The 16,085-nt window shown below is 31.6% G+C and overlaps 2 protein-coding genes across 3 annotated transcripts; both read left to right on the forward strand.

The window, feature by feature from the left end:
* The first annotated feature begins 599 nt into the window (after positions 1–599).
* LOC123703126 lies at positions 600–7,461 on the forward strand. The gene is made up of 2 exons (XM_045651022.1): positions 600–655; positions 3,398–7,461. The coding sequence occupies exon 2, from the start codon at positions 3,403–3,405 to the stop codon at positions 6,940–6,942; it is 3,540 nt and encodes a 1,179-aa protein (XP_045506978.1). The 5' UTR covers positions 600–655; positions 3,398–3,402; the 3' UTR covers positions 6,943–7,461.
* Positions 7,462–9,577: 2,116 nt separating this feature from the next.
* Positions 9,578–15,370, forward strand: LOC123703134. 2 transcript variants are annotated; one of them, XM_045651030.1, is made up of 2 exons: positions 9,578–9,743; positions 11,573–15,370. In XM_045651030.1, exon 2 carries the CDS (start codon positions 11,573–11,575, stop codon positions 15,134–15,136), a length of 3,564 nt encoding a protein of 1,187 aa, XP_045506986.1. In that variant the 5' UTR covers positions 9,578–9,743; the 3' UTR covers positions 15,137–15,370. The 2 variants fall into 2 exon arrangements, with proteins under 2 accessions (XP_045506986.1, XP_045506987.1); XM_045651031.1 differs by having other exon boundaries at positions 9,578–9,599.
* Positions 15,371–16,085: the final 715 nt, after the last annotated feature.

Genomic DNA, 16,085 nt, shown 5'->3' on the forward strand with positions numbered 1-16,085 from the left:
ACGTACGTACGGGCAGTTCGCCGCCGGGAATGTTGTTCAGGACGATTCGTCCTCTGCGACAGGTAGCCAGCGCCGCCCGTTAATACGAGCGGGTCCTTCGGAGGACGAATCGCCCTGTTTTGGAATTTAAGGCACAGTTTGGGAATTCATGTATGCAATTCCTTTTTATTAAAGTGAAACTTTTATTACATCGTCTCACAACTTTTTGGTCTGTGTAGCGCATGTCGCGTGACGCACGATACGTACGATAATTATCGTACAAATACGATAATTTTTAGTTAAATGTCTATAATGTGAAAAAAAGTTTCACTTTTACCGCGGTTTCATAAAACCACACAACATTTTTTGTATTCAAAGCTTGTTATGAGACAAATAAACGATTTTTATTTTTTTCATTTGAATGGTCATGAATGGTCACAAAACTTAATTAAGATTATAATATTTTATAATATATATATATATAGTTACATTGTTTTATATAATTCACTTTTCGAAGTTTCGGGAGTTTTATTTTCACTATAGGGCAACCCTTCAATATGATCACTGCTGGTGACATTTGACAGACGACAGTTTACTCTGTTTTGATTTTTGAAGTGAAACTCGCGAGTTGAAGGCAATGTGAGGCAATGGTTGAAGGCAAGGTTGAAGTCTGAAGGTAAAATTTTGAACGATTTTGTTATCTTTGAATCTTGACACATTTGCTCGGCACCCACGACTGCCCACGACCATTTTTTTGTACAATGTGAATCATTAGTAGATAGTAAAAAAAATTCTCACTAATCATACATCAGAATTATCATACTTTTTCATTATTATCAGTATTAATCAGTTTTTATAGGTGGTGTTATTTATATAACAGTAAGTGCACAAGTTTTAATGGCTTAGTGTGCCCAGTTTTTTTTATCTATTAATGTGATTGTCATAATATTTTAATACTTAACTTTGTGAGAAAAAGATGCGAGATATTTTTTGCATAGTTTCATCTCTTTTCGCTGAAGAGGAACAGAATTAATTATTGTGGAATACAAAAAAGCCTTCACAAAAAGTTTCAAGGTTGGTTATGTTTTTCTTATATTTTTCTGCCGGTACCGGCAATTTTAGATATTATGCTGTTCTTTTATACTTACGAGTTTATTATAAATAATGTATTATTTGTAACAAACATAGTTACTAACTTTATTAGTAATTATGAACTAGCGTCCCAGCTGCCCAGTATTATTTTCTTGTGTATATTTATCGTTAAGTACAAACTTCTTATTTATTTACTTATCAATTTCATTTTTAAGTTAACTATGAATAAGATAACGAATATATTCAAATTGATAATACGTATTCCAACAAGATCACATGCCGCAAATACCTCTTAGCAAAATTCTACTTTTAATAATTCGAATTCGATTCTCAATCGATTCTCAGATCTTTCGTGTATTTCCGATGAACAATTTTTTGCCTTACTGGGTCTGAATTCAACATCGCAAGTCCAATTTTTGTAAATAGAATTAAAAACATATTGTTTAGATAATGACATCATTCATGAATCATGGTGCTAAATTTTCATCGTGCACTGTGCGTCGGCCGTTGTGCGGAGGTGCGGATCACGTTTTAAGCCAAATGGAAATCAATACATTCAATAATTTTAAAGCTTATTTAGCATGTTGATGGCTGACGCAAATCTATGATAGCAAAAATCAATAAAATCTGCCGTTTACATCTACGAAACATACTTAATGCGTTAAATTGTAAACAGTTCCTATTTTCCTAGTTCACAATTTTTTATTTATTTATTTAATTTAAATCAGATTTTCATCCGTATAGTTGTTAGTATACCTATTACCTTCTTAAAATATATTGATAGATCACAATAGATAAATAAATAAAGATAGATTATAACGTAACAGTTAGAAAGAAAGAAAATACGTTTTATCACAAATACAATTTATAGGTACTTCACAAACAATATCCACTTAGGTATAACTAATTCAATTTTAATAACAATAAACATTGATTACTCATATACCTTAAAAATAAATATTCTCAAATATTTTATAGGTATTCATGATTGGGTGAACCACTCAGCATTTGCCTCTCCGTGTTTGTGGAGAAGCGCCGGTTTTCTGCTGTAGTTTCCTTGACTTGCTCGCTTCGCTTGGAGCGTACCTACATTCTATCTCGCGAGATTTATATTTAACTTCTCTTTTGCACTTTGATTCATGTTATTTGATTTGAGAAAGCTTATGGCATATACAAGATGTTATTTAAGCAGTGTTGAGAGTGATGAGACGTCATTTACGTTAAATACTAAATTCTAATACCGGTCGTAGAGATTAGTAATGTACTTACTGATAGTCAGGAGTTATCAAAATTTCGCGTATTTTAATTAACAATGTATAATATAATGTAAAACAATCTGATACGGCTATTGTTATACTTAAATACGGCCAGTTATACTTAAATACTATCTATAACAGGTACATATACTATCTTTTACATATACTAGAGCAGTGGTGGCTCAGTGGTGAGACCTCGGACTTCGAATCGATAAGTCCGGGGTTCGAGACCAGGCGAGCGCGCAGGAAATAAATTGATTTTTCAATTTATCTGCGCATGTTGTAACATCACCACTGCTCGAACGGTGAAGGAAAACATCGTGAGGAAACCGACATGTCGAAGAATTAAAAAGTTCGACGACATGTGTCATCCACCAACACGCACTTGGCCAGCGTGGTGGATTATGGCCTGTACCCTCATAGGAGGCCCGTGTCCCAGCAGTGGGAACGTATATGGGCTGATGATGATGATACTATCTTTTCTGGAAATCAACAATATTATATCCACCTGTATCTATATCTATATGTAGATACTGTTGATAATGATTTTATCTATTTAAGGATATAATTGAAGTATATATTTATTTTAAATATTTACCTACGAATGAGATGTAGTGAATAATTATTTCTTCTGTCTATGTCCTGCACGGGTACAAATGATTCGCGCAATCATGGATAAAACATGAATTACCTATATAAAATATTTTAATTTAATCAGTTTCAAGGATAAGTATCAGGATCCTATACGCACTGCAGATGGATCTTGTTTATGTCACGACACGGACGTTGGTGTCTGCAGATAATTAGAAGGCGAAATAGTGATATAGGTACCTTGGCTTTTTATCGACTTTACCTAAACATCTCATTCCCATAAAATGATCCTCCATATGCATATTTGAATCAATCCAAATGTTACAAATTCTTATAACTACATGGTTTGTGCACGGTTGTATAGAGTTTAAAATTTAAGATCTGATAATTCTACTCTACATTTCTATTGTGCCTAGGTCAAGGGATTACGCAGAACAGATGTTGAAATAAAATAATAAATAATTTCTCTTTTGTTACAGTTACAATGATTGAGTTAACGGGAGAGAGTTTAGGCAAGCGACAGCAGGAACTAAACGCAAAGGTAAAGGAAGCCATACAAAATGAAATACTATTCAAGGACATTAAGAATGCAAAGGAAAAATCCGACATCGACAGGTTGTACAAGATTGATGTCGCATCGGAATATAAAAATATAGATTATATTGTAGAGGTGTTGAAATGTGGAGACAGCTTGTACGTGTCGAGAGCCCTGAAGTGTGAATGGCTGTATACTGATGAATATGCACATATTATCAACCCTAATTACTTAGAAGATGAGATATTTCCTCACATGTCTCTAAAAATGAAAACAAAAATGATCAAAACTATAGCTGATAAAGTTAGAAACGAAAAAAGGGCAATAGATTTCTATGAATATTACAAAATTCTTAGAATGGATGCTTTAGCCTTCAAATTTCTATTATCAACACCAGAGTCGTTTAAAATTGATACTATCAAAGATAATTTTGATGACGCTCGAAAACATCCTAAACTTTTAAAATTTTACATTAATAATTCATTCAGTCTTGCTAATGCATACCTTTCAGAACTTGGTTACGGCAATATAAAAAAGGGCGAGGCTTTCACACGACTTTCTTATTTATATAATATTGATGAAAATAAATATTTAGATTTATTTGAGAATTATTCCGACCTATGCACATCTTTTTATTTCAGTAAAAATATGTCTAAGAGTATATTGACTAAACATAAAATAAGAGTTCTCGGGACACCGCTTACATATATAACGAAAATTTACAATGGCGTGTTATGTCGACACAGTACGGCTGATGAAATGAAAATATATATCAGCGTTCTCTTTCCAAAGGAAGTGGAATCTTTTTGGTCGTGTAATTTTTATCAAAACTACAAGGAACTTTTCGACCATATACCTAAAACAGAAGTATTTAACTTTTGCAAAAACACATTTATATCTAAGTATGGAAATGAACCATTTGAAATGAATATAAACTTCTATTACCAGAAATATCATCAAATGCTTACAATTGAGGAAAGAGAAGAATGGGCTTTGAAACACATAGAAAGAGGTGAAGAGTTGTTGGGAAAGAATAATGATTTTATTTGGTATAGGTTCGTAAATTTCGAAAAAGCCATAGAAGCTATAAAGCAGTATATACTCGTAACTACAGATGAAACTGCAAGAAATAAAATGTCAAGGATATTGATAGATTCGTGTAGAAATGAGAAAGATTTAGAAAATCTACTAAATTACTACTATCAGAGATACATCAAGGAAATTGGTCATCACAAAGAAAGGTTTATCGATAAAGTGATCGACAAATACAATGTTTTTGAATTTGATGCCGCCTGTTGGGAAGCATTCAATAAAATATTGTACAGCATGGAAGTGTACACCCCTGGATTTCATGGAAAGAATTCATATAGAATGCTTTGCATCGTATACAATATATTGCACGGCATAGATATGCATGAAGCATTAATGTTTTATATAGATACTGATTTCGATTTTTACGAAATGAGAAAATTTTATAAGCATTTAAAAAAAGAGCAACTTGATAGTATGTATAAATACTTATTTAACTATTTTATCAAGAAATTTCATAAAACCTCTTCATCCTCACCAGCAAGAATAGAAACTGTTCACAAATTAATAATAATTTACTTGTTTCTTGAAAAAGATAAAGATTATTTGCCCTCGTCGGTAGAGTCATTTATAAAAATGAATATTGAGGAATTTGGATGGTACGGATTATGGAATCCGAAGAAAGAGGAAAAATTAAAGGACGCCACTCTGCTGCGGTTATTAAAAAAAGATAACAAATTGGTGATAAGCAAATTTTCCGAAATACAAGAGCGAATGATGCAGTGTAACTTTAGACTAACGCATTTGTTGAGGAAACTACGAGTATACTTTTACAATGACATTGCAAAAGACTTTGTTAATTTCTTCACCAAATGCATAGAGGATCTGTCCACTAGCAAGTATCCCATGGCGATGTATGTTGTGAGGACTTCGGTCTACGGTATCTTCCAATTGACAGATGAAGCCACCAAATCGGAATTTTTGAAGAAGTATGTACCGGAGGAAGGAAAAATTAGTCACTCTGAGATTAATAAAAAGATTTTAACAATTCAAGAACAAATATGCCGTTTTGCATGCTATTCCCGTCCACCGGTTCCGCTCGAAAGTATTACACAGTACATTAAAGGGGATTATATTCATTACTGTTTGCCTATGATAAATATGTACATGGTAAAATTGCCATTGTCTGTGTCAATTAAATTAACAGAATTTCTATTAAATAGCCCGGTTTCAATACAGAAGCATGGTATTCGTTTAGCGTTCCAAGTGTACAGAACGGACAACTTGAAAACATTAATATCCCAAATTTGGCAGAACACCAAGAATGTGTCGCTAAGAAAAGTGATTTATTGTGATCTTGTAAAAAAAATTGCAAAATCCCACGTGTCTGTCCAATATGAGTTTATCGATTCTTTGTACTTCCTCACATCGAGCCTGAACGAGGACGACCAGACCGAATTGTACGACTGCATGCTCAGTGACAAAGTACCTGAGACGTTTAAAACCGATCTATACAAAAATGCTTATATATGTACACGAGACTTTTCCGATAAAAAAATTAAAAACTTAGAACTGAAAGCGAATATAGTGCACAAAATGAGAAATTTCAGGCCGGACAGGGGCTTTTGCAGATATGAAATCATCGATGATTTCGTTCATTATATGCTACACGAAGATGGAATACAACAAACGCACAAATACGAATTAACTAAAGTACATGATCAATTTTGGCAGTTCACATTTGAATATATAGTGACCTGCAATAATCTAATTGAGCTGGAGGATTCTCTTGCATTTTTACAAACATTTTTGGAGCTGTTGTTCAAACGTTGGAATGTAGTTGTAGATGATAAATATGTCGTGATTGAATTATTTTATGAGTTTATAAAACAAATCAAAGTAATCTCGTATCGACAAGAGAATGAAGATTACATTATCAAAATATTCGAAAAGATTCTCCGGATGGTTCAAGAGTATTACCCAAGTCATGTGATGTATCGAACAATCTTGGACTTGACAGTCTCAATAATGATTTTAAAAATGAAGATTGAAGATCCTTGGGATAGTGAACACGTAGCTAAGCTTGCATATGAATCATTGGTGATGTTTATAAAAGATTTAAGGTCAAATAATCAACTATTTCCGGGTTTTATGGATGAGACTTGCAGTATTATCACAAATAATTTAGTAACTTTGGCAAGCATAAAGAAAATAAATTACGACATTCTGATAGCGTATCTTTGTAACGAAATTGTGGCAGGCACAGATATGGACCTTCTAAGATTTTCTATAACTATGTTACCACTTGATGTTCCGGATTCAGATGATCAAAAAGAATTGTTCAGAGAACTAAGTGGAACATATGTACAAAAATTGAAACACATAAATAATTTTGAAATACAGAGTTTATATTATAATAAATTCATATTACAGGATTTTAAAAAGAGATATGAATGTTGAAAACGTATATTACGCTATAAGTAGCGTTTAGCTACTATTATGTATTCTGTGCTATAAGTAAATATTTGTAAGTAAGGCATTTATAAGCATTTGACTAAAGCAAAATAATGAAATTATATTTGCACGAAAAATGTGGGTACGATGTAGGATTACCATATATAGGTATATATATTTGTAGACAATACCAAGAGTCAGAACTCTCTTTAAAGTTACCTAGAAAGAACTAAGTACATTAAGGGCTGATCTTTCAATCCTTGGTTAAAACTTATTCGTAGAATAACGTAGGTATTAAACTACCATTAATTATGAAATGTATTCTAATTGCCTGTATTTGACAGTTTACATGTGACATTTAAATATTATCGTGTAATACCTACTTTATTGGACGTGTAAATTTTATCCAAGGATTGAAAAATCGGCCCTTAAATAAAAATATGCTGTTCAATGGTAAATGTAGACAAGACGTTTAATTTTATTTTTATAACATTAAACTGTTAATAAACTGTTAACAATGTTTTGTGTGTGTGTTTTTTTTTGTATTCTTCTTATTATTTTCTGTCAGTATAACCCGGCCTAAAACCACAGCCTAAAACATTAGTATTAGTTGCGAAAATAAATAAATGAGAAAGTTTGTGAAGATAAACGTAGGTAACTAATGTTTACTTAACTCTTTCACGGTAAAACTACTGAATATATTTTGATTATATTATTTACTTGTTAGTGATACAACTTTACAACTGTATCACAATTACACTTATGATACAGAAATACTTGTTTTTCTCACGGGTGAAGCTGCGCGGCACAACATCATACCTATAGAAACGCAAAGATCATCATATTATATGCCGGTAAATATAAATTGAACTTTATAATTTTTGTAGGTACACATTTTGTGGGAGATTGAGATATGTCCTGATTACTTTTTCGCTGTGAAGTTATTGTCCCTTATTAAAAAATATCATGCATATTCCCCTATTCTGTGATATTCCCACATCCCTATTTAATAAGATATGAGATTATTGGAGTTTAATTTTCCTTACGGCAACCCGTAGTTGACAGTTGACACTAATAATTGTGACTTGACACTGACAGATAACCGGTTGTTACCTGCCAGTAGGAACCGGCTAAAGGAGGTCGGAACCATAGAGGAAGGATGTATAACTGAGATAGAGTGGCTACTCTGTGGTAATAAGTGCATGTATGGAACGTGCTGCCATCTGCAACTTTGTAGGATAACTAATGCTTTAAAAGGGGAAAATATATATATATAGCTATGCAGTATGCATATCGACATTTAGCACCAGATATGGAGCGAAAGTATATTTACAAAAATATTACTAACACCAAGAAAAGCGTCGTTTTCGTGACAACACTCTTTTTGTGGCGTTAGTAATATTTTTGTAAACATACTCTCACTCCATAAGTTGCCTTGTAAGTTGAGTAAATAATAAATAAGTAATGAGGGCAACCAGGGGTGAGAATAAAAAACAATTTCTTTAGCAGTATTCACGTTTATTAAATTGAAATTGAGATTTATATAGGTACTATACACTTGCTAAAACCTCTAAAATCTGCTAAAACCAAAAGTTTTAGTTATTTCAGTGCAGTCACTGAAATAACTAAAGCTTTTGTTCTAAATAAATAAATAAATAAATCATTTATTGCATAAAAACATGGTACATACAAAGTTATTAAGATCAGAATTAAGGAACATTCATGTTTTTACTATAACTACATAGCATACAATAATTATTATTAATTGACATAATGAATGAAAATGATTAGATATTTATAGTAAAAATACGAGTCAGGAGTATTGTCATTTAAAATTAGGTTATACATAAATCATTAGTCATACAGTCAATCAATTAATATCAATATCATTATTTTATATTATTTAGACATTTTTCATATCATACAGAAATTCATTTAGGTTGTAAAAACAATTCTCTAATAGGTAAGTATTTATTAAATTTATTTTTAAATCCTGGAAGAGGAACCCCTTGCAAGTCTTTTGGGATTTTATTAAATATCTGAATACCTATATAAGGAACATTTTTTTTGTACAAAGTTAATTTAGGCCTCGGTAAAAACATACATTAAAACATTAAACATACATACATACAATAAAACAAATTGTTTGGATATCTTGTTAATTTTCCAATTTCTTTATTAGTTTTAAAATATTGAGGATGTTTTTTTATGAAAATACAAATTTCTTTGATATAAATACATGCAAGAGGCAGGATTCTCAAGTTTTTAAAAAGTTCTAAGCTTCTAGCGTGTTTTCTCCTCCGTTGAAAACTCATGATCACAACGTTCACAACAGTTAACAATAATAAAACAAGTAACAAAATCACAAAACAAAACTTAACCAAAACAAAAACTTAAAAGATAACCAGATATATTTAACAAAAACAATTAATGAGATAACCTCGAAATCGCATCAACGTCCGTCCGAAAGTTGAAAACTATGGTTGACAACATATACATCCTTCCTCTATGGTTGACAATGACAGTCGCACATCATTACAAGATGGCGGCTTTTTTTTAATTTTAGTTATACCACTCACCGCCCGCGTCGCTGTCGTCTATGCGTTTACATGACAGTTTTGAGTGTGCCCCCCCTGGTCGGAACTCGGAAGACGGAAACACAGGTCGGAAATATAATATGGCAAATAATAAATAAGTAAATGCCTACCTATATAAAAATATGTACTTCAATTTAAAACATAATTAGATAGGTAGTCGTTTTGTGGTCGTTTACTTGTACCCTTTGTATCTGGTGAACATCGTTAACAGTAAGTATATTACCTAAAAGTTTGATTTTGTTTGTTTAGACTTAAGAGTGATCAATCAGCGACAAGAACCGACAATAATAATAATTATAGGTACCTAGTAAGAAAAGGATGCAACTTGCAAGATATGTTTTATTAAGAAGATTACCTACAGAAATAATTAATTTTCTGTAGGTACAACACAATATTCTGTTTTACATTAGTATGTTGGTAATAATATGGTTATTAACCTAGGTGCATTATTTTTCAATAATATTTGTAGTTTATATTGAGGTTTATATTATACCATTGGGGTAAAACTGTACATTATAGGGCGTGGAGTTGAGAGTCGTCAATTTTTTTGTGGTTAGCTATTGTCCCATGGAATCTAAATCAGCGTACGGCACTATCTCCCCATGTTACAATAGTTTTTTTTAAACAATAAAAGTTTTTAATTATTGTTGTCTGGTTTGAGTAAGTATACTATAGATGGCGCTATTTGATAATAATAATTAGGACCCTTTACGCGTTAGACCATTCATTTTTGCAAGCCTCATAAGCGAAGCGTTGAGGTGGGTACTACTGTCACTTCGCGCAAAACATCTGATTTTTCAAACTTAAAATGTCTTTATGTATCATACATTGCACTTGTAAGATAATACATACACACACATATTAAGAAAAAACACTATTTTTAACATTCATGATATTTTTGATGTCATTTTTGTTATTTAAACTAGTTAAAAAACAGTTTAAAAAAGTTCTGTCTTGGACGTCCGTGTGTCTGTATGTGCGGAGGATTTTCTTGTTAACACGATAGCGACCGAAATACTTTACTAATCGAGTCTTTTTTTTTCTCTAACGCTTGAGTATGCTCAGGAATAGAACCCTTTCATTTTTCAGGGTCTGATTCGATGTGGTTTAATTGTTATTAAATAAACAAAAAAAAAATATCGACTGTTCTCCATAATTTTAGTATATCTATATATTATATTCTTTATTTTATTTTATTTTTTTCATATTTATAGTGTAGGTACTCAAAATTCACCATTATAAACTCGATTCTTTATACTATAAGCCAAGGTTTAAAAAAATAAGTTGGTAGTCAGTCCCTTAAACCTGTGCAGTTTCACATCTAGGTAGGGCCACAAGAAAAATAGCTCAATTATTACGGTACCGCTTTCTTTACTTTTCCAACTGTTTTATTTTATTTCTTTTTTATATTTATAGTGTACTCTTTATAAATAATCAATTTTATTGTAAAGGATGAGATTATGAGGCGTGCACTTTTGGATTTTCCAAATTTTTTTAAATTAAGACAGGAAAACGTCTGTCGGGTCAGCTAGTAATATATAAACCTGTGATATAAACCGATGTATGTATGCCAAGTTGATGCCTGTTAGGCTCCTTTGAATTTTGGCTGGCGTGATCACGCTCGGTGCAAAGTGTGCGAAACGTCGGGATAATAATATGATGAATAAATCGCGTTTAAAATCTGTTAAAATATTTAACGAATTTTGTTGATTTGAAGCTCTATTAGAAGACAGATCATCACTTATAAAAAATATAAATAAATTATAGGTAATATAGTTTCATGCGGCGACTATTTCGAACAGAGCAGCAATGAATATCTATACATCTCAGTCAGTTAAACTTACCAAAATTATAACCAACAGCGACTAGTGTATCTAACTTAAAAGATTTGTATTTATTGACTATCAAATAAATAATAAAAAAAGTATTTGCTTTGCATAGGCTTTGCATATTATTAGTATTATTACATACAAAACGTAGGTATAATTTATGTGTGGGTTCTTATTTTAAATAATAAATATAGTTTATTTTGGTTTCAGATGATTGAGTTAACTGGAGAAAGTTTAGCCAAGCGACAGCAGGAGCTGAACGCAAAGGTAAATGACACAATTCATAGAGCAATAGTTTTCGAGGATATAAAAGATTTGGAAGAAAAATCCGACATCGACAAGTTGTATAAAATCGATGTCGCATCTCAATACAAAAATATTGATTATATTGTAGAGGTGTTGAAATGTGGAGACAGCTTGTACGTGTCGAGAGCCCTGAAGTGTGAATGGCTGTATAACGATGAATATGCACATATTATCAACCCTAATTACTTACAGGACGAGATATTCCCACACATGTCTCCAAAAATGAAAACGAAAACGATTAAAACAATTGCTGTTCAAATTAGAAATGAAGCAAGGGCAATTGCTTTCTACGAATATTTTAAAAATCTTAAAATGAATGAATTCGCATTCAAATTTCTTGTATCCACATCGGAGACTTTTAAACTTAATGCTCTCAAACATAATTTGAATTTTATTGAAGAATATATCGAGTATTTACCAAATTATATTGGCAATTCATTTATTCTCGCTAAGGCTTTTATTTCGGAATTAAATTCTAGTTACACAAAGGATTGTGCTTTAATTCGCCTTTCGTACTTGTATAATATTGATAATAATCAGTATTTAAACTTATTTGAAAGTAATTCCGAAGCTGTGATAAACGAAAAATTTGGAGGTAAAATATCTAAGAGTATTATGACCAAACATAAAGATCGAGTACTCAGCTTACCACATAAATACGTTCCAAAAATTAAAAAATACACATTACTTCGACACAGTACAGCAGATGATGCGAAAAAGTACATAACCGTTTTTTTTCCAAAAATGATTGATGAGTTTTGGCAACGTAATGTTTATAACGAGTATAAGCATTTTTTTGACTTAATACCCAAAACAGAAGTATTTAACTTCCTCAAAAGTACTTTTGTGTCTCATTTTGGAAATGAACCATTTGAAACGGATGTTCGCTTCTATCAAAATAAGTATTACAGTATTTTTACTGAAGAAGAAAGAGAACAATGGGCTCTGAAACATATAGAGAGAGGTGAAGAGCTTTTGGGGAGCAATAATGATTACATTTGGTATAAATTCGTAAACTTTGATAAAGCATTGAAAGGAATAAAGCAGTATATTCTCGTAACTACAAATGACCGAGACAGAAACAATATGGTTAGTATTTTAGTAGAATCATCTAGAAGCCAGAGAGATTTAGAGAATCTATTTGATTACTATTACAAAAGGTTTGTTAATGAAAGTGAAACTTATAAAAATGACTTCATCTCCAAGATAATATCAGAAAAGAATGTATTTGAATTTGATGATGCCTGTTGGGATGCATTTAATAAAATATTGTGTAGTGTGGGAGTGTATAACCCAGGATGCGATCGTAAGGTTAAATTGGTATGTTTGACATACAATATAATACACGGCAAAGCTATCAACGATGTTCTACTACTTCACATAGATAATATAGGGTATTGGGATTTGGATTCCGTGTGTAAACGTTTAAAAAAAGAGGACTGTGATAAAGTGTATAAGTACCTCTATGACCATCATGTCATGAAATTTGAAACGCTTGATAAAAATGATGCAGATACGACCAAGCAGGAAAGAATGAACATTGTTAATAAATTAATTGATGTTTTAACATATTTTAAAAAGACGAAAGTCGATTTGCCTTTGAATGTACAGTCATTTATAGAAGAAAACGTCAAGCAATTTAATTACTATAACCTATTGCCTTTAGAGGACCGGAAAAAAGAAAAATTAACAGAAGTGTCCCTTTTGCGGCTTTTGAAGAAAGATAAAGAATTGGTCAGCAATAAATTTCCTGAAATACGAGAGAGCATGGACGATAGTGAATTTAGATTTAAACGTTTGATGAGCAAAATTCGAATATATTTTTCCAATGATCTTTCTAATGAATTTGTTAAATTTTTCGCCGATTGCATAAAGAATAATATGAGCCCTTATAACTCTGTACAATCAACGTATATTGGAAGTTCTGCTGTGTTCGGTATCTTACAATTAGCAAATGAGGAGACTAAATTAAAGTTTTTGACTAAATATGCACCAAACGAAGGGAAAATTGCACACAATAAAATTGATAAAAATGTTTTATTCACTCAAGAACAAATATGCCGCTTTGCATGTTATTCTCGACCTCCAGTGCCTCTGGAAAGCATTACATCGTACATTAAAGGGGATTATGTTCATTATTGTATGCCTATGTTTAATATGTATCTGGCTTGCTTACCATTGTCAATGTCGTGTAGGTTAATCGAGTTTCTGTTAAATAATCCAGTTTCAATTCAGAAACACGGTATACGTTTAGCTTTCAATGCATACAATCCAAAAGATTTAAAAGCATTGATATCACAAATTTGGCAAAGGACTAAGAATGTGTCGATAAGAGTTGTGATTTATAAAGCTCTTGTACAAAAAATTGCAAAATCCTTGGAATCTACCCAAGATGAGTTGATGGATTCTTTGGTATCCATCACTTCGAATTTAATTGAGGACGACCAGAATGAATTGTACGACACTATGCTCTCCTATGATGTACCTTCGAGATTTAAAACTACTGTATTGAAAACTGCTTGGCTATCTGTAAAAAAGTTTTCTAATAAAAAATGCAGGAACATAAAAATAAAGGAAAGAATATTAAATGCAATTAGAGACTACACACCAGATAGACACTTTTGCAGAACTCAAATAATTGATGAACACCTTCATTATATGTTACATGAAAATGGTCTACTACATAACCATAAAACAGAATTAAAAGAATTACAAGAGCAGTTATGGCTTTTAACATTTAAATATATAGTAACTTGCAATAACCAAAGTGAACTGGAGGAATCACTTGCACTATTGCAAACAATTTTAGAGCTGATATTCAAGAATTGGAATGCAGTTGTGGATAGTAAATTCGTCGTGATTGAATTATTTGATCATTTTATCAAAAAGCTTAGAAGCGACACATTTGATATGAATGGTAATAATGACTATATTATCACTATCTATGAACATATTCTTAAGAATGTTCTGGAATACTCCCCAGGCCATGTTATGTACCGAACAGTTTTGGACGTGAAACTTTATCTAATGATGTGGAAAATAAAATGTGAGAATGCTACAGAGGTTGAACGAATAGCGAATCTTGTACACAAGACATTGTTAATCTTCATGCAATATCTAAGAGATAACGATAAACTGATTCCGAGCTTACTTGATGTGATAGGCGGTATTATAACAACTAATGTAAGATATTTGGCGATGGCAAAGAGAATTGATGGTGATATTCTTATAGGGCATATGTGTAATGAAATTGTATCAGGTACGGACACAGACCTTACTATCCTTTCTATAATTATATTAAGTCAAACTTTACTACCAGATATGAATTGTAGACCAAGAGATATATTTAAAGCACTGTGTTCACAGTTTGTACAAAAATTGAAACAAATTAATAATTTTGAAGTTCAGAGTTTGTATTACAATAAGTTCATTTTAAATGGTTATGAGAAAAGATTTGAAAATCAGTAATTAATTATTCGATCTTTTCCTCCGAACGATAATGGATTTTGTTCAGTCTTATCTTATGACAATTTTGTTGTATTTCCTACATTTTGCTTTAAATGTTTCATAATTTAAGCTAAATTTACGTTTAGTCAACTACAATAATTATACTAATCTACAATTTTAGTTTTTCGAATTTTACGAATCATCTTTTTAATTTCGAAGAACGTATCTAAATCTTAATATATTTTTAGTAAAAATCAATAAAAATGTTATTATTGGTTTTTACCTTAGATTATGGATTCAATCAATTCATTCAATCCAATCCATAATCTAAGGTTTTTACTATAGATTAATGGAAACATAAAAAAGGCTTTTCATATAATGATCCGGCAGTTGATCTTAGCCCAATAAATAAAACTTGCAAAATATGATCCTTATTTATTTTGTTACATGGTTAGTGTGGGAGTCATGAAAAGGTTAAAAAATCACTGCTCTATATTTGAATTTTAAAATACCAATAAAGTCCGTCATATATATGCATGGAAAGAAAGCGATGTAGGTACTAATCTAAATTTAAGATAGCTTAATCATCTATGTATGTTTTATATTTACTCACAGAATTTACTCATTAACCTAAGCTTTTTTATATTGGATTTATACTTACATTAATAAAAAACTTTGCGACCTATTTTGTGTCTTTGTTTACCTCACCCCTACATGTTTTATACCTAGTTGTTGAAACGATACACGGTCTACATTGGCAACGTAAAATCAGGTAATTGCCCGATTTATGTAGGCGAGAGAGGGAGATGTAATCTGATTTATGCACAGGATTTATGCGTGTAGTTAGTGAGTTTTCTACTAATAATTGTTGCTGTTTAGAAATAGGATATTGTTGGTGTTGATAATTGACGCCCCTATAACTGTTCTTTCTGCTTTCAATGTACTGTGTGCGTGTTATGTTACCAGATAT

The sequence above is a fragment of the Colias croceus genome, chromosome 25 (assembly GCF_905220415.1).
Source record: "Colias croceus chromosome 25, ilColCroc2.1".
NCBI lineage: Eukaryota > Metazoa > Arthropoda > Insecta > Lepidoptera > Pieridae > Colias > Colias croceus.